The sequence below is a fragment of the Lemur catta genome, chromosome 25, assembly GCF_020740605.2.
Source record: "Lemur catta isolate mLemCat1 chromosome 25, mLemCat1.pri, whole genome shotgun sequence".
Lineage (NCBI taxonomy): Eukaryota > Metazoa > Chordata > Mammalia > Primates > Lemuridae > Lemur > Lemur catta.
This window is the reverse complement of record NC_059152.1, coordinates 12,351,891-12,378,084: the sequence shown is the minus strand read 5'-3', so window position 1 is coordinate 12,378,084 and position 26,194 is coordinate 12,351,891. Positions and strand designations below refer to the sequence as shown.

At 46.2% G+C, this 26,194-nt stretch overlaps 1 protein-coding gene across 1 annotated transcript in view; it reads left to right on the top strand.

Moving 5' to 3' along the window:
* The window catches only part of COG2 (component of oligomeric golgi complex 2), a 47,045-nt gene extending 26,168 nt beyond the window's left edge, over positions 1-20,877 (top strand). The window contains exons 9-18 of the mRNA XM_045537295.1: positions 2,009-2,135; positions 5,872-6,011; positions 10,098-10,159; positions 11,676-11,827; positions 13,556-13,753; positions 14,685-14,757; positions 15,063-15,205; positions 16,819-16,958; positions 18,109-18,289; positions 20,220-20,877. Coding sequence (XP_045393251.1) covers positions 2,009-2,135; positions 5,872-6,011; positions 10,098-10,159; positions 11,676-11,827; positions 13,556-13,753; positions 14,685-14,757; positions 15,063-15,205; positions 16,819-16,958; positions 18,109-18,289; positions 20,220-20,321 — 1,318 coding nt within the window. The 3' untranslated portion in view covers positions 20,322-20,877. The remainder of the gene's footprint in view (positions 1-2,008; positions 2,136-5,871; positions 6,012-10,097; positions 10,160-11,675; positions 11,828-13,555; positions 13,754-14,684; positions 14,758-15,062; positions 15,206-16,818; positions 16,959-18,108; positions 18,290-20,219) is intronic.
* The last annotated feature ends 5,317 nt before the right edge of the window (positions 20,878-26,194 follow it).

The window sequence follows — 26,194 nt, the reverse complement described above, 5'->3', positions numbered from 1 at the left end:
ATTTAGTGGGATTTGGGGATGAGAATTTAGTAGAAGTCATGATATAAATTAAAGAAGCCACAGTTATGAAACAACCAGTCATTAGATTTGGTTGGGCGAATCTTGGTCCTGAAATGTCATTTCAAAGCTTTAGAAGTTCTTTTCCACAGTTCTCAGTGTGGCAGAATTCATGTAGAAGCCCCCAAGATCAGAGGAATCTAAATTGGACCTTGCTAGGTCGTCTTTACTGGCTTCCGGCCCTTTGTGAACGTTGTAACTGGCAACGCCAGCAGCACTCGTGATTTTTCAGATAATCAATCATATGTGTCAATGTTAATCTCACAGGATTTTAAATTTCTTTCTGTGGCTTTAATTAGACATTAACTTTGAGAACAAGGAGATTTAGTTGTTGAATGTGAATTACATTATGTGTATCTGTAGTTTACAATTCTCAATTTTCACGCCTGTAGTCCTAGCACTCTAGGAGGCTGAGGCAGGAGAATCACTTGAGGCCAGGAGTTTGAGACCAGCCTGGGCAACACAGTGAGACCCTGTCTTTACAAAACTAAAAAAAATTAGCAGGGTGTGATGGTGCACCTGTAGTCCTAGCTGCTCAGGAGGCTGAGGAGGGAGGATAGCCTGAGCCCAGGAGTTCAAGGCTGCAGTGAGCTATGATCCCGTCACTGAGCTCCAGCCTGGGTGACAAGAGTGAGAGCCTGTCTCTTAAAAAAAAACAATAAGCTCAATTTTGTTCTTTCTATCTTCAGATACCTTAACAGAGCTCGCTCTTCTTATGATGGAAAGCGTATAATGCGCTGTGTGGAATTGGGTATGGAGGAAGCAGGCATCTCCTTTCCCTTCCCCAGCCCTCTACTACCCCCACCAGTAATTTTTTTATCAATGCTTAGGTGAAATTATGATAGGATCTTCCTGGACAGTGAAGCAAAGCTTCCTTGATAACCTGTATGTGTTGATAATTTTTGCTAAGCAGGAAAATTATGAAAACTTCTTTTTGTTTATTTTGATACTTACCAGAATGTTAAGTCCCAATTTGATATGACAGACTCCCCATTTTAAAGCTAAAATAAGACCATACATAAAATTGTTTACCATTTTTAAAAAGTTAACTTAAATAGATCATAATATTCAATACACAACCATCAATGTGGGCAAATCAGTGTGATGGTATTTGCCTAGAAGATGTTTATATGTCCTTAAGTTCGTGAGAAACTTAAGAAATCTGCCTTGTTTATTTATTTACTTATTTATGTAACCATTATTAACACAGGATGTTTACTATATACTAGGTACTATCCTAAATGTTTTACAAATATTAATCCTTATAATGACTCTGTAAGATTGGTGCTATGATCATTCCCATTTCAGAGATAAAGAAACCAAAGCACAGAGATGTTAAATGATTTGCCCAAGCTCCAAGGTTTGAACCCAGGTACACTGGCTCTGGAGTGCATGCTTTTACCTCATGCTGCCTCTCATCCAAGTTTGTGAATTAGGAAGCCAAAGTCCAGTGCTAAACAAACAAACAAACAAACAGATCAAGCAAACACAACACATTAATCTGTTACCAGTTTTTTGTATCAAGGTTTGTAATCAAGATTTTACATGAAACAGCCATGGAATTTTAGAACTGAAAGTAATCTTAGAGACAATAAGCACAAAACTGTTAGTAATTGATATATTTAGAATGTTGTAGGCTTTGGTGCTGTTCAGGTTGAATGTGAAGATTACTTTTCCTAGATGATTATACTTTTTTTCCAAGATAAGAGTACCGAAGGTGGTAGCCTATTTTAGAGGGAGAAACGGCACCCAGGAGATTTTATGTAGGGTTTTGCCTTCAGACCAAGGAGTGAAATAGAAATTTGAGTCTAGAAACCAACTAACTGACTTTAAAAAAGGTCGAAATAAGTTTTAGGCTGAAGACCTTTTAGTAGAAGCAACACAGTGGAAATGCTCTTTGTAAATAGAAGATTATGGTCTATTTTACTGAAATTTTGCTCTTATCTTACAGTGAAAAGGTCAATACTGTTCCTGGATATGACTTTTTGGTGAATTCTGTCTGGCCAGAGATAGTACAAGGATTAGAAGAGAATCTGCCCTCTCTTTTCAATCCCGGGAATCCCGACGCGTTTCACGAGGTAACTTTTCCCCCATCGTCTGGACTCTTGAAGATGTGAACTGAGACTTCAGAAAAATCACGTTCTCTCCTACACGGTCTTGGTTCTGTGGTTTATTAAAAATAAAAATTTGAGTTGTGAAGTGAACATTTATCTTAAGACACACACATTGTTTTACCCAAGTCTATGATAGTTTTAAGAATAAGCACATGTTTGTTTTAGAATGTAAAGTGTAATTCAGTCTAGATGCAATTGGGACTGGATGATATGTACTTTATTTTCTAACTTTCTTAAAAATGTCCTAAGGGCCATCAAAAGCCAGTGTTTTGCAGTTGTTTTCCATGAAAAATTGTTGTACATCGCTACTGTATAATTTTGAAGGAAAACAAAAAGCATTGATTGGTTTTTAAAATGTACTATATAAATGTTCTTTTTTTTTTTTTTTTTACAAGACAGAGTCTTACTCTGTTGCTCGGGCTAGAGTGCCGTGGCGTCAGCCTAGCTCACAGCAACCTCAAACTCCTGGGCTTAAGCAATCCTCCTGCCTCAGCCTCCCAAGTAGCTGGGACTACAGGCATGTGCCACCATGCCCGGCTAATTTTTTTTCTATGTATTTTTAGCTGTCCAGATAATTTCTATTTTTAGTAGAGACGGGGTCTCGCTCTTGCTCAGGCTGGCCTCGAACTCCTGACCTCAAGCAATCCTCCTGCCTCGGCCTCCCAGAGAGCTAGGATTACAGGCGTGAGCCACCACGCCTGGCCAAATGTTCTTTATAATTAAAAAAATTAGGAAGCCCTAATATTTATTTCCTTTTACAAAAGAAAAAAACCATGTTATCAGGATTTTATGGTTAGGATTTCAAAAGTGAATTCCTGAGTCTGTTTCCCGTTGTGTCATTTTTAAAGGCGGCACCTGGTGTGGTGGGTAAGATGGAGGCAGGTGGCCAATTCCAGTCCGAGCCCTCCTGCTGACTGCCATGCCCAGCCTCTGCGTGCCTTGCTTCCCTCTCCTTCCCGGATTTCGGTTTTTGGTTTTCTTATTCAATGAGACAATCTTTGTCTGTTAATTAGGTAGTTTATGAAATATATAATGACGGTAATTACGGGTGTATTTGGGTCTGTCTTGGTACTTCCTATTCGTCCCAATTTTCTTCCCTCTTTTCCTTCCTCCTGTCTTTTCCTCTGCTCTTCCTCTTTCGCTTTCTTTGTGTTTTAGACTTTTGGGGATTTGTTTTCCTCCTTAGTCTATGTTTTCCCCTTTACTGATGTGGAAGTTATGCCTTCGTGTCTGTATGTGTGAACTGACCGTAGTGGTTACTGAGCAGAATCCAAAGTCCGTTGACATTGCCATTCGCCCCTGGACAGAACTCAGACTGTAAGGCCAGTCTTCCCTCCTCATAGTACGATTACTGTTTCCAGGCTGTTACTTCTACTTTGATTTTTTTATCCTAAAAAGTAGATACTATTTTTTATTGTTTTGTTTAGTCAGCATCCTTGAGAACTGCCCCACATGCTTCATTTCTGTTGCTTATTATTCCTTGATGATGTCAGCCCATCCTTCTTGGATCACTTTCCTTCTTCATGAAATTCATCTGTTAAAAGGTTTTTAGTAAAGCTTTGTTGATGATAAACTTTATTTTTTTTATAATAGACTCAGTTTGTGTTTGTCTGAAGATAGCTGTAATGCTTTTACGTCTGAAAAGTCATTTTGCTGGGTGTAGAATTCTCAGAACTTTGAGCTTTGTCTTTTGACCTCTCTTGAGTACCTGTTAATCTAGTTGTTTTTCCTTTGTGGTCAACGCCTTTTTCCTCTGGCTGCTTTTAAGATCTCTGTGACTTTGATGTGCTAAGGTCCACAATGATATGTCTAGCATTAACTTTTTATTATTATACTTGGGATTTGTTGGTTTTCTGAATCTGAGAATTGGTGTCTTTCAACAGTTCTGGAACATTTTCATCCATTATCTATTCAATTGTACTTTTCTTCCTCTGTTGTCTCCTTGTAGAACTGTTGATTAGACCTGTATTTACTGCATTCTGGATAACTTCTCAATCTTTCTTGTAGTTCAATAATTCCTTCTCCAGTTGTGTGTGAACTCTTTTTCACCTCTGCTTTGACTTTCCGATTTTAATTATCATAATTTTCATTTCTAGAAGTTTTAATTATTTTTTGCAATCTGCCCAGTTAGTTTGCTTATTAGTTTTTAAAGTAGAGAGAGGCACAAGGTAAATGTGGAGAGCCTGGACCTAGGGGACTTTAAAACAGGGAAGCAAACAAAGTCGGAGCCTGTTGTCTCAGAAATACACTTAACTGTTCTCTTGGCTAATTGTCTCATAATACGTTGAGTAATAGGATTATGTCATTTCCAATAAATGTTGTTATAACAACTTTTGTCATTTTAAAGCGTAGGGCTTTTAAAATGAGATGCCATAAGCAGAGTGAAATAATAGTTTTCAGTGCTAGCAATTCAAGATGCTTTACCTTTTACTGTACTCTTCAGAGAATCATACTGATAATGTTAGGCTCAGAAAATGTTTCCAGAAATAAACTTTTCCGATTGAACTTTGACTGTAGAGTTTTAGACCAATACTTAACATTTGCAAGTGCAGTTTCCAACAGGAATCTATAAGTTTCTCTCCAGAAATACTTTCAGCTTTAAGCCTTAATGTCCAGGTGTTTCTTGTGAAGACGAAAATATGTTTGTATCCCTTTAGCGTCCATTACCTGCAGAGGTACAGTTTTATCTTGAAGGAAGGAATAATCCCTCTCTTTGTCTCAACTTAACACACCTAGACCACCCTCAGGGGATACCATGATGTTGCTCAAGACCAGTTTAAAAGAAATTTAAAACCTGTAGTTTTTACTGCACTAAAATTCCTGTCTAAACATAGACTTCAGCATATTTGGGTTAATGGTTTGACGACCTGGGATTGAGCCCCTTCTGATCGGGAAGTCCAGCCAAAGTCCAGCCGTGTTCTGCACGGAGCCCAGGAACTCGGGGAGCAGAGTACCCACAGGAGGATGTGCAGCTGCAGTTTGGCCCAGCTGCCTGCCTGGCTTCCCGACTCCTAGCTTTGTCTTTTGGGCAGATTCTCTCTGAGCCTAAACAGAAGAGCAGACATCATCTGTAAAATGGAGGATGATAATAATAGTAGTTACCTTCTAAGGTAGTTTTGTGGGTTAAATTAAAAGACTGCAATTTTAAGTGCAGCGTATGGATGCTAAGTGCCAGGTGAGTGTCAGCTGCCACCCTTCATGGTGTTGGTGAATCTCCCTGCCAGTCTTCCTGCTGCTCATCTATAACAATGATGTGATTACTCACATGGTTTGATTCTTTCTCTCTCTCTCTCTCTCTTTCCTTTTTGACATTTTCTCCTCTTCCTCCTCCTCTTTCTGGAGAGGATGATGAATTACCCCATTTAATCTCCTGTCTACTCCAATTCCAGTGGACTGGGTTACAGGTGCCCTAGAACAAGAGCGCTGTCGTTAGAGAGCACCAGACTTAGCATGCCTGGGTTGCAGGGGGGCTTGGCTACGTGAGACCTTGAGCACGTCACAGAACCACTTTGGGCATCACTACCTCGTCTTTAAGTGGGGACATTAGAAGGAAGGTCTAACTTTTAACGTCCCTGTTAACTCTAGAAACTGTGATTCTATGTGTTGATCTTCTTTATCTTGATTAGTTTTCAGTATAGGCTCCAAATTCTGGGGTTAGTTTGCTGATAATGACAATTCTACCTGTTTGTTCTTATTTTAGAAATATACCATAAGTATGGATTTTGTAAGAAGATTTGAACAGCAATGTGGATCACAGGCCAGTATAAAAAGATTAAGAGCACATCCCGCTTATCATAGCTTCAATAACAAGTGGAACTTGCCCGTTTATTTTCAAATAAGGTTAGTCGTTTATTCACCCGCACCTCCACCCTTCTAAAGCAGAATTTGAATGCCACTTAAGGATGTTGTCTCCAATTAGTACCTCCCTCTCTGTGATCATCATATTATCCTTTGGGTGACAAAACTGAAAGTGGAAATGCACAAGAAGTATTATGGTTGCCAAAGTCTGGCTTGCATGATGGAAAGGTAAGTTGTATTTTTTGGTAATTGGGAGCTCAAACACCAGACTGGGAATGAGCTGACTCCAGGCCCAGCCTCTTCCCACACGCTGTGTCCTCGTTCACTGTGATGAGAGAGAGAAAGTAGGAGTTCTGTGGCAGTTCCTTTGTTCCCTTCTCCCTGTTTCATCATCTGCCTCAAAGAATGGATCTAGCCCACGTCTGTTGTTTTTGTTCACTGCGATATTTCCCCCCCAGAGGCGGTGAGGAGAAGCGTAGCTTTGAGTTTTCTTTGCAGCTGATTCCATATATCAGGTTATGAGAAGCTTCTTTATTTTTTTAGCTCCCCTTATAATCTTTGTGACATTTGCTCTGTCTTTTCTGGAAAACAGTGACATTTTTCTTCCATGTTCCATGATAACATCACCTGTGTCAATTAGTGATTCTATAAAATACCTGGGGAAATTTAAGATAAAGCCTGAACAACATGTGTTGCACTTGAAAATAGATGATAATAGCCACTGTTGCAGATTCTCTTGAATGAGGTCGGGGTAAGTTCCTCCACAGAACGGAGTTGAAATGCTCTTTGAAGAATGATAGCCTTTTTTATTTAAATTGCTGAATGCTTTCACTAATGATGATGCGGTCCTGCCCCCCACCCCGAGTTCTGAAGAATAATTATGGAGAGGGGAAGACACCAAGAATTAGGTACCTTAATGATAATTGCTTGAGATGACTGAGAGCGTGTGTGCTCGTCTGCTGGTAATGAAATCCCAGCACTCAGGGAAGCAGTGTGGTGCCTTTCGCATCCAAGACGGGGTCTATGCTTCATTTTCCAAGGTCACATCATCATCTCGTTTGTCATTCAGTGAGAAATTAAGGATTTGCTCACCTAAGATATCTGTGGGCTGCACTGGAACTAGTTGTTGTGTGGTAATTGGGATCAAGCTGGGGCAAGAAGCCCCTTTGATTCCTGGGCAGGATTTAAAATAGTGAAGCATCGCTTTATGGAGTAGTACTGTGCTAGAGGATGTTTACACTTCCCCATTCCTCTCACAGCCCGGGTTTGCAGTTAGATTGCTTTAGTTATCAGATGTCATCACATCACAGACTACTCCTCTGCCTGCTGCCTCCAGACTCCTCTTTCTTAGTCATTTTCCTAAGACTCTGTGATCCACGCTGGGTCACCCCACACTGCCACGCCACTGCTACACCTCCTGTTTCCAGCCCACGCACCTGGCTCTGCTGGGCTGGGCCCCACGGTGACAGCACGGCCTCCCCTCGGCTGTGTGTCCCCTCACTCCGCTTCCTCTCAGAGCTGGTGGTTGGGCCTTAAACCATGTTGACACTCAGCCAGTTCCCTGAAAGGCTTTTTTATGTTCACCAGATTTTAGCCTTAAGGATTCAAAAGGGTTGGTTAACTTTCCTTTTGAACTGTGTTATTTAAAATTCATGAAATTTTTCAATATTGTATTTGAGTTATGAAGTATGGAACTTGTTTTTAGTACATCTGTTTTTCCATCTAAAAATAAATTCAAGTAAGACTTGGTAGTACTTTTCTATTGATTTTTATCGTGTTGGATTGTTTACTCGGAGGGGTGACAAGAAGTTCCGCAAACATGGTTAAGGGCAGAGTTGCATTGTCATCAGATTCTGTTCAGGGTCATTTAAAGTAAACCTAAAGACAGTGACGTTTGACATGTTTCTAAGAAGAAGTACTACCGTGGCACATTTCAGTAACAGATTCCTGCCCCGGGATCTGACCACATACGCACATCCCAGTGGTACTGAGGTCCAGGTGGCCCTTCGCTTCCCTGTCCCTGTTCCCTCCTCCAGCGTGCACGTCCACTGTGCATACGGACATGCCTGACAATGTTTGTGATACATCAGAACAGAGAAAAAACCAGCACTCACTATTATTATTGCCACTGTTATTTTTTGTAAGTACTTTTATATTATTGTAGACCTGTGTTGTTCATGGAGGAATATATCTAGAGACCTCCCCCAAACCCAAATTTAAGAATTTGCAAATGTTAGTATTTGGGGTTGGCTTTCACACATATATCCTGCTGAGAGTAGAATGACATTCTGTATGCACGTGAAAACCACAGCATGGCTTTTCAGATTTCACCAAAGTGTTCTCTCTCACTTTTTGCCATTTGCAATTTATTGCTTTACTCCTGGAATTATTGCACAGCAAAGCAACGTTAGGGCTGGTCCTGGGCTCCCGGCCAACAAGGCACAACTACGTCAGGTGACTTAGGCGATTTTAATTTCTTGCATCTTTGCACTTACAGATAGGCAGAACATCTGTGTGAAAGGCACAGATGTCAAGGTTCTGTTGCATTTTTTTGTATTTTTTCATTTGTGTGCTTATCGGAATTATCATAAATGTACATGTAACATTGTGTCCCATGTCTTTGCCTAATACTAAATGGTACTTACTTTTCCTTATTGCTTTACCCTGCCAAGCTTTCTGCTTTAATGCTGCATCCTGGTCTACTGAATGCACCACGATTTACATAACCATCCCCTTGCTTTTGGCTCTTGAGGATGCTTCCAGTTTTTTCGTGCTGTAAACAGTGCATGCCAGCTGTCAGGCCTTTCCTATATTGTTGATGCTCTGTATTTTGCGTAGATTTTGAAAAAAGGCAGAGTTGGAGGTTGAGCTCTAAGTGCTGGTTTGCTGCCCAGCTGCAGAGCAGTTCCTTCTCCCCTGTCACTGTGCTCAGTGTCATTGTTCCCTCCTGCTGCTGCTCCTGGACCAGTCTCCAGTGCTCGTTTGTCTCACTTTCCATCTGTCACTTGTTCCTTCTGTGCCTCTCAACTGCAGCTTGCAGAGAGAAGCCTTTTGTAAGCTTCACTGGCAATTAAAGAGTCCCTTTCCTTCCGTGGTGCAGACAGGACAGCTACAGGAAACCAGCCATGATGGCCCAGGGTTGCCTTAGTGTCTTCGGCACTCAGCTGTGTTGCGTAGGGCTGCTGCTTTTTATCCGGAATGCTGTTCCTTTTACTCTTCAATCGCCTTTTGCTCAGTCTCTGAACTGCTTTTTAAAAGCACCTATGTACTATCAGAAGACCAAGGTTATCAACTGGATAAATTGACCATAGGCATGTGTGGGAATTTGTTGCTAGCAGAGGAGCTAGCGGTGACAGAAACAGTGTGCTGGTACAGAGAGGTATGAAACGGAAGAGTTATATGGTTAGAAAACAGAATGCCTATGGGAGCGGCTAGTCAAAAAAATAAATATATGAAACAGTTACATTTCACAAAGTCACAAAAACATACCCATATCTGTTACTAAAACCAAAGTCTGGGACAGGATGATCTGGGGTGCCGGGTGGGCCAGCTGTCATCAGGGAGACAAGCAGGCGCACCTAGGAAGCCGTGGAGCAGTCGTGACCAACAGGCAGGTCCCATGAAAGCAGGACAGAGGGTCAGCAGAGATCAGAAGAGCACTGAGCAGTGAGTTCTAGTGTGAACCGGCCGCTGCCAGTGATGTTTCTCCAGCCGCAAACGCAGGTGCAGAACACAGCTGTCTCAGTTTGGGGCATTTCCTTCCTGTGAGGGTGTTAATGTAGATGCTTTAGAGAAACCGGAGTTTTATGGCCTTGAAGTGATTCGATGGTTATAACCAGGAGGAACTTACCACGAACACCTTCTTAATGAAGAATTATGTGGCAGTTTGTTTACTTTGATAGATATGGGCTTGGTTATGATTCAGACCAGCTGCAAATGACAGAAACCTTACATAGCAGTGGTTTAGTCACGATTTCTTATTGAGTCAAAAGAAAAGTCTGGAAGAGTAGGCATTCCAAGGCTGGACTTACCACAGTCGAGGGGAGGAAAGAACTGTTAGGAGAGTGGATAGGGAAAGGCATGTAGCAGAGTCATAAGCACTAATTTGTGTTCTTGTTTCTATCTCAGATTTAGAGAAATAGCGGGGTCCTTAGAAGCAGCACTTACAGATGTACTGGAAGACGCCCCAGGTAACCTCCTTAAAGTGATAAATGGCAAGATGTCACTAAATGAGTTTGTTAAGCTCGCCAAAGTCATCTAGAGCTTTTTTTTTTTTTTTTTTTTTTTTTTTTTTGAGACAGGCTTGCTCTGTCATCCAGGATAAAATGCCATGACATCAGCCTAGCTTACAGCAACCTCAAACTCCTGGGCTTAAGCAATCCTCCTTCCTCAACTTCCCTAGTAGCTGGGACTACAGGCATGCACCACCAAACTGGTCTAATTTTTTCTATTTTTAGTAGAGACGGGGTCTCGCTCTTGCTCAGGCTGGTCTCTAACTCCTGACCTCAAGCCATCCTCCGGCCTCAGCCTCCCAGACTGCTAGGATTACAGACATGGGCCACTGCGCCTGGCCAAGTCATCTCTATCTTAATACCCCGAGGGTACTTTCACCTTTTCCTATCATACAGTAAATTGGACCTTAAAAACACTTAGTTTCACTTCTTTTTTTTTAATAAGGTAAAAAGAAACCAAATGTTTTCTTGTTTCACAGACCTTCTTGCTTCATAGAGATGATAAAAAGGATGGTTTAAGAATATAGGGAACAGACCTTATTTTCATTCCTGAATCTATTAATAACAGTCAAGAGGATATAGCCTCTAGTGTACTTAAGCAATAGCTCTTTTGTGTATCAAACTGGCTGTGAGCTGCCTTCCTCTCGTGCAGATGTGCTGGTCTGCATGGTAATGGTCAGCACGTTCCCGCTTCTCACTGAGAATGACTCACAGCTGGAGCGGGTGTCCTGGGCCTCCCGTGCCAGGGCCGCGGCCCTCCGCCTGGGCAGGTCACAGTGGTAGCCACGCAGACTTACCAGAACATATTTGCATACGCCGCCAGCCTCGTTAACTTCTGCATTATGTTGTGTTCATTCCTAGCGACCACGGAAATACCATGTGGCTGTTTTACTGTAGCCACGTAGGTTCTAGGCTCCTCAGATCTCTGCTCTCTCTCATGCAGCTACATGCACTGCAATCTGAGCCGCAGTGTTTTGGCTTCAGAGTTAGTTTTCATCTGCTTTTGCCAAAAATGTTTGTATGTAATTAACTTCCTCTAGACCAGCAATCAGTATGTTGAAGTAGAGGAACAGAGAGGCAGACACATGAAATAGAACAAACTTGAAACTAACGTTTAAACCCTTGCGAGTCACTGCCATTCCCGCTCGTGTTTGTCTATTTGGTGTAAAGTACCCACTGAAACATTATTTCTTGAGACTTTTGAATTCCTCTAAAAAAAATTTGTTTCTGAATGCTGTGTATGTTTGGTATTTATCCCAATGCCTAAAAGATAGCATGTAAAATTCTAAAATGCACGGCATCAAACGTGTAGAGAACATGGATTGTGGCCACTGGTCATCCGTGGGCCTCCACCGGAGCTTTGCAGACCACGTGGCAGTCTTCAGAGTCACCTTTGAGTCGTATGTTAAAAATTCTAACAGTACGTTACAGCCCATAATTGACTGAAATTCCTTAAACCTGTTTTTTGCTCTAGCTGGAAGTCCGTACTGCCTGTTGGCTTCTCACAGAACGTGGAGCAGCCTTAGCAGGTGTTGGTCAGATGAGATGTTTCTGCCGCTGCTGGTGCATCGTCTGTGGAGACTCACCCTGCAGATTTTGGCACGGTACTCCGTGTTTGTCAACGAGGTAAGGGCTGATAGAAATGAAAGATACGGCAAGCTAAATACTGGAATGAGATTTTTAAACATGCCGTGTTGTCATGGAAGGGTAATTCAGCAGGCAGTAGGCTGTTTTCTCACGACAGTGTCCGGCTCTGTCTCCATGTTTCATTTCCACGCCTGCGAGCGTGGCCTTCAGGGCAGTCTGCATCGCAAATGCAGGGTCGGTCTTGCTGACAAGCACCACCCTGACAAGGCCATGTGCCCGTCTCAAAACCCGAATCTTTGAGGTGCCTCCAAATTGAAACAAAGATGCTTGTTGTAGTGAAAATGATTAGAAATTGAAATACGTGTATTTTAATACTTAATATGTGGAAGTTTAAAAAAAACTATCTGATCATTGAGATTAAAAGGTAGTAAAATTAATTAATCATTCCTTTTTGGAATATCCTATTTTTTCCTTTTTCAGATAGTCAAATATATGAAATCATAACCCTGATGATTTATTAATGTTACACATAAAGCCAGAAATCCTTGATCTACAGGAGCCTCGGTGCAGTGCAGTGCTGAGCACCGGCCTTGCTAGCCTTGGTCTGCAGTGCTGTCCTGCCTCGGGGACAGTTACTCTCCGTGACAGACACTCATGTGAACTGGTCATCACAGTGTGAGCAGTAGGAAAAGAGAGATGTCCTTTTTAAAAAAAAAAAAAGAAAAAGACAACATGAAGATGGCACACGTTGAAAAGAATAAAATCTTTGTTATCTGGAGTCAGAGAGGAACCCGGTCGTTGTCTTGCAGTGAATTTTAGTGGAAAGGTCATAGGCTCTGGAGTCAGGCAGAATCACACCTCGGCTCTTCAACTTTCTAATTCTGTGGACTTAGGGAAATTAAGCTGAGTCTCGGATTCTTCATCTGGAAACGGGAACAGTTTCTACATGTGGCTGTTAGGAGGGTTTATTTGTGGACTGAAGCCCCTGCAGATGTGGGAGTTCAGTGCAGTTAGTTCCTCTCTCCCTCCTGCCGTCCCTTTGCTCAGAAGGGTCTCGGCAGACCCGCCCGGGCCCACTGCCGTTTCTGAAGATTCCCAGGACGTGAGGGGCTAGTACAATTCTTCGGTTAGGCCTGTGCCTGCTAAGTCGTGCATTCTTGCTAGCCAACAAGTCTTCTCATTTTCTCTCTAATAAATCACTTTGCCTTGAATATTCATTATCCCATTCTTTTCTTGATGCTAGTGTGTGTCTCTGGTTTTTCCTTTGCAAACATACATCACGCAAAAAACGCTTTGTATTACTTGAAAGCGTAGTAAGGTTTGGTTTTTGATTTTTTTATCTTTATTAATTATAATTATGAATTTATTAAGTAATTTTGTAAGTTATTTACCTAATATAGTTAATTAATTTTTAAAAACCTATCATCATGTTCCAGAAATTCATTTTACTATGGTTTGGGACTGAATTATTTATTTTTTGCATGTTACTTTGTGTCACTGGAAATTAGACGTGAGTTTAGGAAGGGTAAACACACACAGGTCACAGTTTGTCCTTGTTCGACTCTTAGTTCTTCACACCTGCCTGTAGAGATGAGATATGGTGTTCTTTCATTCATAAATTTTTAGAGTGCTTTGCAGACAGCTAGCATTTTATGGTGAGTTGTTGCCATATATATATGTAGAGAGAGAGAGAGAGAGAGAGATATTAATATATACACATGTATCTTGCTAGTGTAAAAATACTTAATCAGTGAAATCCTTTTTCAGCTCTCACTCAGGCCCATTTCTAGTGAAAGTGCCAAGGAGATCAAAAAACCTTTGGTAACTGGCAGCAAAGACCCTTCCCTTAGCCAGGGCAACACGGAAGAGCAAGGAGGCAGCCCCTCAGAGACCAAGCCTGCAGTTGCCATTTCCAGCACTCAGCTCGTGTACGCGGTCGCAGACCTGGACAGGCTTCAGGAGCAGGTGAGCCAGGGAATCCCAGGTGCTGGGCTCAGTGTTTTCACAGAGGTAGCATGTGCTAAAGGCAGACGCCAGTCGGCCTTATGGGGCTTAGAATCGTGGGGCCCACGGGTACCCCAAGAGGGAACACTTCATTCATCTCCCCTTGTAGGTGTTTCTCCACCTGTCCCTGACAGATCACCTCTTCACAAGGTTTCTAAGCGTGTGCTGTCCCCCGCTGGCCCGCAGCGCGTGCTGTGTTGTATTCCCCTCTCCCCGGCCTCCTGCTCCGTGTGCTCGGACGGCTCAGGGCAAAGTCAGGCTCCACTTATGTGTTTTTTATTACTTCCACTTACACCGCTCAGGCACGGTCTTTAGTGGGCTGGGTTTTTGTTATTTTTAATTCACTTAGCCAGATATTTTCTGTTCACTTTCATTCATCAGCTATACTTAGAAAGTGCTAAAATATTAAATCATTTTCCTCTGTTTTCTCTGTATAGGTCCCATATGTTTTTGCTTTTAACGTTAAGAGAACTTGGTGAGGTGAATTTAGTGGTCAAGTTCTCTGACACACAAGTCTGCTTTCCTCAAGTGGAACAATTTGGTGGTGGCTGAATAAACACTGTTTTGAATAAAAACAGTGGTATGTTTTGAGCAAGAATGTGGTCTTCACTGTGAGCTGTTTTTGTATCATGGAGAGTGACAGTATAGAGGATGTATTTGCTGATTCTGTGCCTGTGAATAGCCATACACCATGTGGCTTCCCGTGTTGCTGAAATCTTTTACAGTGAAAGCGTTAAGACTGTTGCTTTCATTCGATGAAAATTATTGAAAGTTCTGATTTTAGGTTCACCATTCATTAACAATATTCTAGAGTTTGTAGATGCAAATAGAATTGCCTCTTCCTTTCACTTACAAAAAGTAACTGAATATATAAAGTGCATATTTATTTCAGCTTCCAGAACTCTTGGAAACAATCAGGCCAAAACTTGAAATGATTGGCTTTAAGAATTTTTCTTCTATCTCAGGTAAAAATGAATCTTTAGACTCAGCAAATCTTTGAATAAAAAATAATGTAAGATAAAATTCAGAGACTGTAGGATATATTTAAATTCACATTTTCTTCTCTAGTTGTAAATCCTTGGTTGTTTCTATATTCTGTTCTGTGACTATAACTTCCCTAAATAAGACTTTTGTTTTAATGCTATTAATTTGATTTGATTTATTATAATACAAGCTAAGTATGGTGACTAAGTATGGTGACATTATTTAAAATGAAGTTTACGTCTGGGCCTGAATCGAATGATTGAATCCGATCTTTGCATCTCAACAGCAGCCCTGGAGGACTCCCAGGGCGCTCTGTCAGCCTGCAAGCCCGCCCTGAGCAGCAAGATCGTCCAGGACCTAAGTGACTCCTGCTTCAGCTACCTGAAAGGTGCCCTGGACGTTCCCAGGCTCTACCGGAGAACCAATAAGGTCAGCGCCATTCACTGGGAAGAATTTTGAGGTGGGAAAACATATATCAGAAAAGCCAAAGAGGGAGGGCGGGAGCGACGGGTTTCAGGGCTGGCCTGAGACAGACTTGGTTCCTCCCATCTGGGACTCGTGTTCAGGAAGAGAGGGAGGGTCTGCAGGTAGGTGTCTGGGCACTGGGGGAGCGTAACTGCAGTAGTCGGACTTGTGCAGGATGGCCTCTTTCTGGATTTTTCTGGCTTTAAGGAATGATAATTAAAAAAAAAAAAAAAGAATTTTAATAACACATTTGAGTCCTGTGCCTTTTTGTCTTCACATCTTGTATTCCCAACTTTATACCTCGTTCCCTTCGTACTGTCACGGGAAGTACAGTTGGCCCTCAGTGTCCCTGAGTCCCACATCCGCAGATTTAGCCAAAGGCAGATCCAAAATATTAAAAAAAAAAAAAAAACCAGAAAATAACAATACAACAATAAAAAACAATACAAATAACAAATACAGTGTAACAACTACTTACAGAGCGTTTGCATTGTTCTAGGTATTAGTAACCTAGAGGTGATTTCAGGTGTGCTAGAGGGTGTGCCTAGGTTATGTGCAAACATCATGCCATGTTTTATTTGCTCTTTCTGGTCTGACTTGAAGCTCCCACTTGCAAGTGGGAGGGAGAGAAAGACCTGTTTTGCCAAATACATTATTTCTTTAATTTTTATTTTTTTAGTAATTTACCAACATTCACTTCCTATTCAATAGGCTATAAGAGTAATTATGCATTGAGAGTTTGCAGTGTGGGTCAGACACTGCCAGACACTTTGCATGCACTCTCGTTACTCCTCATAAAGAGGTGGGGGCTGGTGACCTTACTTACAGATGGAGAAAGCAGAGCTGAGAAAGGCTGAACTACGCACCTGGGTGCTTGCTTCTCAAGGGGCCGTCTGTCCACCCGTAGGGGTAGCTTCACCTGGTGGGTGGGCACTTGTTAGAAAAGCATAAATCTCAGAACTCAACCCTTCCACTCCCCCCCCACCCCCCAGTTAGAACTTGAATTTAATGAGATCGCCAGGTGATTACTGTGGACATGCAGTTATGGGAACCAGTGCCCTCGGTCTGCGGTCCCCACCCCCACCCGGGCTGCACAGCAGGTGGCAAGAGGTGGCAAGCAAAGCCCCCCCTGCACCCACAGCTGCTCCCCATCGCTCACATCACCCCCCAGATCAGTGCGGCATCAGGCCCTCATAGGAGCACAAACCCCGCTGCACACTGCACACTCGAGGGATCCAGGTTGTGCGCTCTCCGTGAGAATCCAATGCCTGATGATCCGAGGTAGAGCCAAGGCGGCCACGCAGGCCTCCCCAGGTGACTGCGCTGTTGATGGCTGGCCCGGCACCGGAATCCAGCCGGCTGCAGCCTCCGTCCTGTGCTTGCTCTTCCTGTCTCCCTCCTGCTGTCCAGGAAACCCTCTGCAGATGTGCGGACAGCTGCGTTACTTTGGGGGAGCGATGGAAGAGGTACATGTCTCAAAACTGGAATGTCAGGGGTCTCCTTTTGAACTTGAGGTTTGGGGAACTTACTCTGTCTTTTCTTTCTGTGCTTCTTTAACCCCTCCAACATTATTTCAGGAGGTCCCAACTACGGCTTCCTCTTATGTGGACAGTGCTCTGAAGCCATTTCACCAGCTCCAGAGCAGACACAAGGACAAGCTCCAACAAGCAACGGTCCAGCAGTGGCTAGTGGGCGCGCTGTCGGAGAGCACGCACAGGCAAGCGAAGCGGGGGCCGCGGGGGCTTGCTTGCAGGAGGTGAAGGCAGAAGGCAGTGAGAATGTCCAGCGTTATGTCACTGGACAAGTCAGAGGGTGGTCGTCAGTCCACTCCCCCTCCCCCCCACACGGACAGCCCCTGGGGCCACTTCCTGTCCCTGGGCAATAGCCGCACTGGCCTTGTCCTCGGTGGCCCTGTGTCACCAGGGCCCGCCTGCCTTTGCTGCAGGCACCATGCTCCCGAGTCCAGCCACGTTCCTCCAGGACGTCCTGTCTCTGCTCGGGCTCCGTCAGCCCAAATGGCTCTAATCGTGCCGGATAATGAAAGGGCTTCTGTGGGTGAGACCTTTGTAATCAAGGGAGAGAAAACATTCATTTTAAAGTGTAATTACGACTGGCAAAGAATCAATTTCTAAAACTTCTAAAACCCTTGAGTGTCTCTTCATTTCTAATTAAATCTACTTTTTCCCAAATGCCAGTGTTGAGTTACATCAAAGAGATTATTATTCAATTTTATTGTTGGTTTTGTTTAATTATTAATAATGATTAATTTTGTGATAGTATTTTATTTCATTTACTGAAGAGTTAAGTAGCCATTTGTGGGTTAATTTAGAATGTAACAATGATGTATATAATACTGTTTTTATAGGCAAATGTATTCTAAATGCCAAGTAACTAGCTTGTAGAGAAAGTTTTAAAATATAACTCTTTTATAATTGGAAAATTATATTGAGACTATTTCGAAGGAAATGAGTTTTATTTAAAATTCTGAAATATTTGTACACTTTAAAAGATGAAGTCCCTGGAACTGATTGAAAATGAACTTGTTACTTGATTTCGGGCAAGATCTACGGCTGTCCACCCTCAACACATGAAAGACAAACTGGCCTATGATTTTCTCTTAGTGTTAGAAATTAAAATTGTAAACAAAATCCATGCACATATTTCTTAATTTCTGGGAGTGCTATGCTGGAGGCCAAAGACTCCTTTTTCTTACACTCTTAAGAAACATTAAATGTTTATCATGGCTGAATTTTTATTGGAAATTCATTTTATCTTAAAAATCTCCTTTTGGATCCGCAAAGCCAGTTACTCTATTTAGCGTCACCCACGAATGTCTGTTTCACCGATAAATGTGTCTCACGCTGCAGGTACTATGAAACCGTGTCGGACGTGCTCAGCTCCGTGAAGAAAATGGAAGAGAGCCTGAAACGGCTGAAACAAGCCAGAAAAACCGCTGCCACCAGCCCCGTCGGTCCCAGTGGCGGCATGAGCGACGACGACAAAATCCGGCTGCAGTTGGCCTTGGACGTTGAGTACCTGGGAGAGCAGGTAACACGCCGGGCGCCAGCAGGCCCAGTGAATGCGAAACCAGATTCTGAGGCCCCGCAGTTACCTGGGGGTCTCGTGAGCCCAGCGATGCTGTTGCAGCGGCTAGAGAGTCAGTTCCCGGGTGTCAAGAGAAAGAGCCTGGGGCCCAGGTTACTTTGAAGGTGAAGATTTGCATCTTGGGACTATGTATGAGAAAGAAAGGTGGAAGAATGCTGAGATTCCTGGTCTGAAGTCCATGCAGTGCTCTTCGGTGCTGCGGCCTCTGCTTGGGTCCCCAGTGGCTGGTGCTCCCGGCACCCTCGGCAGTGGGGGTCGCGGCAAAGGTGGCGTCCTCTGGTCCACTGCCTAGAAAGTGCCGGGTGCACGGTTGGCGCTGAACCCGGGTCTTCAAAATCTTGCTGCTTTGGCTTAGAGCAGCTATGAAAGCATCACCTCCTGTGTGCGTGGGAGGTTGTCTGGGCACAACTGCTTTGCTTCCCTCTCTGGGTTTGGGAGGTTTTCCATAAAATGCAGATATCAGATCATAATACACAGCTGAACATTAGCACGCACATCAGCACTTAGGGGGTGACCGGGGCGACGAGCACCAAATGCCTCTTCACCCGTGCTGAGGCGGCATCCTCAGCGTCGTAAGACTTGTGCATGTTCAGAAACAGGTCTTGTAAACTTTTTAGGTCTCCCACGTAGCAGTAGATCCTCAAGGAAGACCTTTGTCAGAGAAAAAGAAGTAAATTCATAAAATTTCCATCAGAAGACACTGGGTTTTCTAGCTCACTAAGAAATTTCTTTTTTTACATGAGGGTCATCACTGAAAATCTAAATTTTTTCCACTTTGAGGTGAGTTTAGAGGTATATGCTGGCAGAAGTCAACTGCCATGTTTCTTTATTTCACAAGAGAAACTTAGTCTTTGTACAAGCAAGAAAATTTGGTACAGAAAAATGAAGAGCCAATAAGTGACAGAAAGGGAAGAAAGAAAGGAAGGGGAGGGATGGGGGGAGAGGGAGGAGAAGGTGCCCCCAAAGTCCCAGAGCTAACACAGAATGCTGACGAGTGCTTGGTGTGTGTCTGCCGGATCTACGTGTGTGTGTGTGTTGTGTGTGTTTGCTGTTGTTGGGTTTTTAATTCTTTTAATTTCATTTTTATTGAGACAGAGTCTTGCTCTGTTGCCTGGGCTAGAGTGCCGTGACGTCAGCCTAGCTCACAGCAACCTCCAACTCCTGGGCTCAAACAATCCTCCTGCCTCAGCCTCCTGAGTAGCTGGGACTACAGGCGCTCACCACCACGCCTTTCTAATTTCTTTCTATTTTTAGTAGAGAGGGGGTCTCGCTTTTGCTCATGGTGATCTCGAATTCCTGAGCTCAAGCGATCCTCCCACCTCGGCCTCCCAGGGTGTTAGAATTACAGGCGTGAGCCACCGCGTCTGGCTTGCTGTTGTTTTTAAACAGAAGTGGGAACATAGTATGCCATGTCTTGGTTACCGGGATAATCCATGGTATTCCTGTGCCAGAGTGTTCAGCTCATCAGATTCTAAAAGGTTGCTGGTGATATGTTAAGAGACTGAGAGCTCAGGCCAACACTTTTTCGAACATTGTCCACTTACAAAATAGTTCACTTTTTTATTTCTTTTAATGTGAATTTTATTTTCTGGAATGTAAGTCCACAAAAGAGGCTCTTGTCCTGTCTTGTTGGATGGACTGAGGTGAATTAACATACTGGCTTCTTAGAATGCTAAGTGACCCCAAAAGCCTGACATTTGGATAAGTAAATCCTTGCTCTAAAGAAGAAAATACCCAGCGAGTCTTTCGGGAACTGTCTTTCTCTGGTTTACTGGGAGTGGGAGTGGAGATTTCTGTTCTGTCTTTTATAAGGGTCTCTTTTCCACATTCGGCGTAAACTGCAGTAACACAATCGTTCTCGTGGCCTTTGCAGATACAAAAGATGGGCTTGCGAACCAGGGACATTAAAAGCTTCCCAGCTCTGGCAGAGCTGGTGGCGGCTGCCAAGGACCAGGCGACAGCAGAACAGTCCTAGGCATCCTGGAGGCCCCCGGGGGGAGGAAGCTGGGCTCCGGGCCTGGAAGGAAGAAAGCGGCTCTGTCCTCCCGCGGCCTCTGCAGCCAAGAAGTGCTTCCAGCGTGGCCGGCAACGCCCTCTCAGCGTCTTTGGGTCTTCTCTCACCCAGAACAACACAAAAGCCTTTTCCATTGTGTGGAAGATAGTTTTTAAGACATTTGAAACTTTCTACTATAGTTTACAGAACAGATTATTTTATTTTTATTGTGAATCTTAGCGTGGAAGAGCTGATTTCTAAAATGTGATTAAAGTAAATCTATGTGTATGAATATAAAATCCGGTTGTCTCCCTGAGCCTGGCTGGGGGCGGCAGCTGCCGTGGAGGGGCCGTGTGGCCCGGAAACGCCCTTCTCTGTTAGGACCAGAACTGCGGCCGCCCCTGCACCTTCTGGAAGAGTCTGCAATCCGGGTCCTCCGCTCTCGCTCGGTCTGTCGGGCTCCTCACCCGGACCGCGCTCGGGAGCCGGAACCCCTAGGAAGGATTTACTTCCTGAATAAAAGAAGTGTCTGCCAAGAGTGCGTGTGCCTTTTATTTGTAAATTCCTCTCGTCACTCATGCCCTAAAGGACACGTGTCCCCATACAGGCAGATGCTCCCTCTAACCCCCATCCAGAGGGTCCTGTCCAGCACAGACCCTCCCTTAGATGGGCGGCAGCTCCGTTCCTGGAGGAGGAACACACACACGGGGCGGGCGACGGAGGGAGGAGGGGAGACTGGGAAGGCGCTGAGGTTGTCGTTGGTCCTTAACTCCCAGCCCCGCACAGCACGGGCGTCCTGAGATCTGGCTGCAGCCGCGGCAGCTGCCCTTCCAGCTTCCGTGAAGCAGCTTCGCATTCCCCTGCCCCTCAGTCCCTTTGTTCCAAGGCTAGCTAGACGGAGAGAAAGGAAAAGAACAGGAAATTAAAGCAGATCCCGGGGTTAGCAGGAGCGACCTTTCAGCACTGTGATGAGGGGGCCAGAGAGGTCAGGAAGCCCCAGTGAAAGCCCCGGGAGCGGCTGCGTGTCCGACAGGCCCCACGAGGAGGCTCCTGCTCTCTGTGCCCGCACAGCGGCCCTCGGCCTTTGTCTGCTGCCTGCGGGGAGAGGGGAGAGCGTGCACTCCAGGCCGAGCCGCCGAGGCCCTGCCCCCTCAGGGGCCCAACTGTTGGAGTCCGGTGTTGGGCAGTGTGGCCAGAGGGACAGAACCGTAGGGGAGGGCAGAAGGGATTTCTTCCCAGGGCCTGGCACGCCTGACAGACGCCTGTGTGGGAGCCGGCTCGCCAGCTGGGCAAGGCTGTCGCCAGCCGGGACAGCCCGGGTGAACTGGAGCCCGTGGGGATAAACGGAGCCCACCTCTGGCTCTTGCTTCCTCCAGGTTTCCCAGGGTCACTGATGGGGTGATCTGTGGAGGAAGCTGGCACCTTCTGGAAGCTACACGGGCACCTGGCCCAGGATCTGGGGAAGCTGAAGGAAGGGATCCAACAGGACCCGAAGGAGCTGCAGGCCCACGGCCCGCCCCATGCCTGCCACCCACCCCGCGCCGACGGGAGCACCTGCAGCTCTGCGTCAACACGCGTGAGCTGCCCAGAGCCCCGCCTGCTGCGTGTGATCACGCTGCCGCTTTGCTCACTTTCCGAGCCTCCTGCAGGTGCATCTTGCGGCCAAGACCAGCCTTGAGCCAGCCCGGGAAGGCAGTCGTGGAGAACGTAGTTCCAGCCTGGCTAAGTGGATCCGGGGCGCAGCTGCCGGAGTAGCCACGTGTCTCCAAGCCCCTTCTGCCGGCCCGATCTTCATCGACTGTAGACCCCCGAGTGCTTGTCCCCACCTCCCGGACTCTGCCTTCCTCATTTGCTTCAAAACACGGAGGAGCAGCGTATCGCTCATCAGCCCACTCTAGCTCCAGCTTTATCATCCCCGTTGTACAGATGAGGAAACAGACACATTATCAGGTCACTGAGATAACTAACAAGTGGATTTAAACCCAGGCCAGAGAGTTCCAGAGCCCAGTTTATTAACTGTTAGGTAATTCTCCTATCCTCCCTCATAGCACTAGAACAGAGAAGTTAGCAGTGCAGGATTGGAACCCAAATTACTGATTTCTCTGACCCCATGAAGCCCTGACAGGCCCTGGACTTAGCAACACCACCCTTCCCAGCTTGTCCCACGGTGGTGACGGTCTTGATGTCACAATGCCTATTTCTAGGCTTGGGAAACGAGACTGTTTGGGTAAAAAGCGCCAAGTCTCAGAACGCTTCTCTGCTGTTCCCCGGAGCCCCTCTCCTGTCTTTGATGTGTGTTTCATCCCTCTGCTTCGGAGGATCACCATGACTGAGTAAAGTTTAAAGATGACATAATCCTTTTTAACTGTAAAACTAATTATTTTCAATGTTATATAGACTCAGCAGAGGGCCTCAAACACAGGAAGCGCACGAGAAGTTTCCTTCTTGCTGGTGTCACGCTGCACGGTTAGGAGTCGGCCACCTCTGCCCTGTGGCGCCCAAGCTCTCCCTGGGGGAGCCCCCTGGATGGTTCCCCGGGGCTGGCGTAGCCAATGGCCACAGCCGTGGCGGCTCAGCCCAGCAGAGCTGCTCCTCAGAGTCCCCAAGGTGGAGGCCCAGAACCAGGGTGTGCGTGGGCTGCGAGCAGCCTCGCAAGGCTCTGCGGGAGAATCCTTCCCTCCTCCAGCTCCTCATGGCTCAAGGTGGTGGCCTTGGCCTTGGCCTGTGGCAGCATAACTCCCGTCTCTGCCTCCGTCTTCACGTGGCCTCCTCTCTGTGTCTTCTCCCCTCCTGACTCTTACAGGGACACAAGTCACTGGATTGAGGACACTCTGCCCCTCTGCACCCCCCCAGTCAATCCAGGAGGGTCTCGTCCTGAGATCCCTGGCTCAGTGACATCCGCAAAGACCCTCTTTCCAAATACAGTCACAGGCACAGGTTCCGGGGGGTTAGAGAGTGGACTTATCTTTTTGGAGGCCACCATTTAGCCCACGCCACCTCCACCGCAGCCAGCCAGAAAGGGGGCAGAGCGTGGGGGACACACGGGGTGGCCGTGGCCCCAGTCTGGGTGGGCACACAATCCTCCCACCCGCTCGGTGTGTGGAGCTCGGTCGTGCGGGGCTGGAAACTGTAGTCTGGACTAGAACAAAATGGATTTGGAGCTTCTTCAGCTACACTCCCCAATCTCCTGTCCAGACCTTTGCCAGTAATGCAGAGCCGTAGTCACAAAACCTGCCCACGGACAGGGCTGCCACGTGGCTTGACGACCCTGCAGAGGTGCTGTGATGCGGGAGGCGAGTGCTGACTCCCTTGCTGTGCCCTTTTAAAATCCCCTTGACGCTCTGGCACGGGGGTCTGGACGTTGCTCTAACCGCAGCAGCAGCTCTGGTGGTGCAGTGGGGACGCCAGCGTGACCCGTCACTGACAACACGCAGACCCTTCATGCTGTGTTCACGTTCCAGAACTCAAGAATAGTAGCAAACCTCTGACGCTGAGCTAGTGTTAGGTTCGTGAGCAAGCTCTGTTAGGAGTCTGTTTGAAGGCCCTGGTACTTTCTCTATCCATGGCATCTGAATACATCTGCTAGATCTCTCCCCATCAGCAACCAAGCATTCCAGATGGTTCCAGCGATTCGTGAAAAGGCAGGCCTTTGCCGGTTGGCAGCCCTCTCTCCGTAAGACCTCGGCCCCAGCGGCTCTGAAGGAACCGCTGTCTGTCTCGAGATTTGCAAACATTCCTGGTGTGAACCTGCTTGTCTCGTGTTGGGTGGCGGCGATACCTGTTAGCTACAAGCATTACCTTTATCTGACTCCCAAAGTCCCTCCTTCCATGTTCCACTCAACCCTCGATTGTTAATAGTTTTCACTTGAGATTGAGTTTCAGAACAATCAGGATTCTTCGTTTTTCTTAGCTCTCACTAATCTGGAACTAAAATGTGTTACTAATCTTCGAGGTAGCATTTTGATTGGTTAAATTTCTGGCGTAGTCCAACTACATGGATCTTAAGCAACTGAGAAAACGAGGCACCACGTAGGAGTCGGCGCTGCTCAGGCGCTGGGCGTGGGCAGAGCAGGGCCCCAGGTGGCGGGGACAGGTAGGCCGGTCCTGCAGTGGCCCCGCGTCCTGCGTGGAGTGTCGCTTTGTGTGTGTCGCTGGGCGCTGGTGAGGCTGCCTGCGGGAAGAGGCTGTCAAAGCCAGCGAGAGAGTCCCCAGAAAGGGGCAGGCGGAACAATCCCCGGAGCTCAAGGGGCCTGGAGAGGTGTGTTGGCTGCAGCCAGAACAGAGAGACTCAGGATCTGGCCCGGTGGTGACTGCCACCCGCCTAGACGCCAAGGCTGCTCTGAGCCCACCTGACGCAACTTACAACCAAGCCTCAGAGCAGTAAATCTTCCCAGGTAACTTGCTAGAAGAATGAGGCAACCCGAATGCAGGGATGTGGGCTCCGAGACCCCTTCTGTCCCAAGGCCATGGAGTCGCTGACATGTCAACACACACAGTGCTCGTGATCCGTCAGAGTCACCCAGGACATCTCTGATCATTCTGCAACTTTAAAAGTTGCATGGGGAAAGCGCATCCGCACAGAAACCTGCACACGGCTGTTTATAGCAGCTGCCCTCACCACGGCCAAAACTTGGAAGCAACCGAGATGCGTTTCGGTAGGGAAATGGGTAAATAAACCGTGTTACATCCAGACGATGGGATATTATTCAGCAATAAAAAGAAAGGAGCTGTCAGTCCACGAAAGCTGTGGGGACTGTACATGCAGATCACTGAGTGAAGGAAGCCGTCTGAAAACGCTACGCTGGATTCCAGCACACGCCACGGAAAGGCAAGGCCGTGGGGAAGGCGGTGACAGGTCAGTGGTGGCTGGGAGTTGGGAGGGAGGAGGGATGACCAGGCAGGGCACACAGGGACTTCAGGCAGTGACACGCCTCTGTGTGATGCAGTGATGGTGGACACGTGTCAGCGCACGTCTGTCCAAGCCCGTAGGACGCGCAACTCCGAGAGTGAATGCGAGTGTAGACCGTGGCCTGGCTGATGAAGACGTGTCGATGCGGATTTGTGGGCTGTGAGAAACGTCCCACTCTGGTGTGGGAGGTTGGTAGTGGGGGACGCCTGCAGGGGCAGGGGGCATATGGGGAGTTGCTGTACCTTCCTCTCAGTTTTGCCGTGAGCCTAAAACTGCTCTAAAAAATAAAGTCTATTAGAGGAAAATCACAGGGCATGATATTCAAACCCACAATCCACCGTCCAAAACCTTCAGTGCACGTGTCAGTAGTTGGAGTTTTCCAGACTTTAGAAAGGTAAAGTGCTTTATATCCTCTATATCCTGGACCATTCCCAGGGGGGTGTGGAATATTCACACTCTCAACTGTTATCATGTAAAGATCTTCGACAGCCTCGTGGCTGTTCAGGTCTAGTTTTGCTGCCAAGTGAATAACAAAAATATTTTGGTTTTCCAAATTCATTAAGAGATGTGGGACCTGACAAATTTCCCGGGGGCTGTTGGAAGCACCCCCCAGCTGAGGTCCCTCCGGGTCTCACGCGCAGCCAGGATCCCGACTGGCAGCGACTGTGGGTCCAGGTGGGCCTGAGATTTCGCATTCTGAGAAGCTCCCATGGCCGCCATTGCTGCCGCTCGTCCCAGGGCCACACTGTGAACAGCGAGACTTTGAAGGACGTCTGGTCCCTGTACTTCCAGTTCTCCCCGGAACTTGGCATCCAGTGGCCATTTCGGAGAGTACACAGGAGCCCGCGTCCACCCCAGCAGCCCTTGAGGGGAGAACAAACCACGGAGCACCGAGAGCGGGAGTGAAGGGGACCCCAAATAAAACCGGTGACATGCGTCATGATGA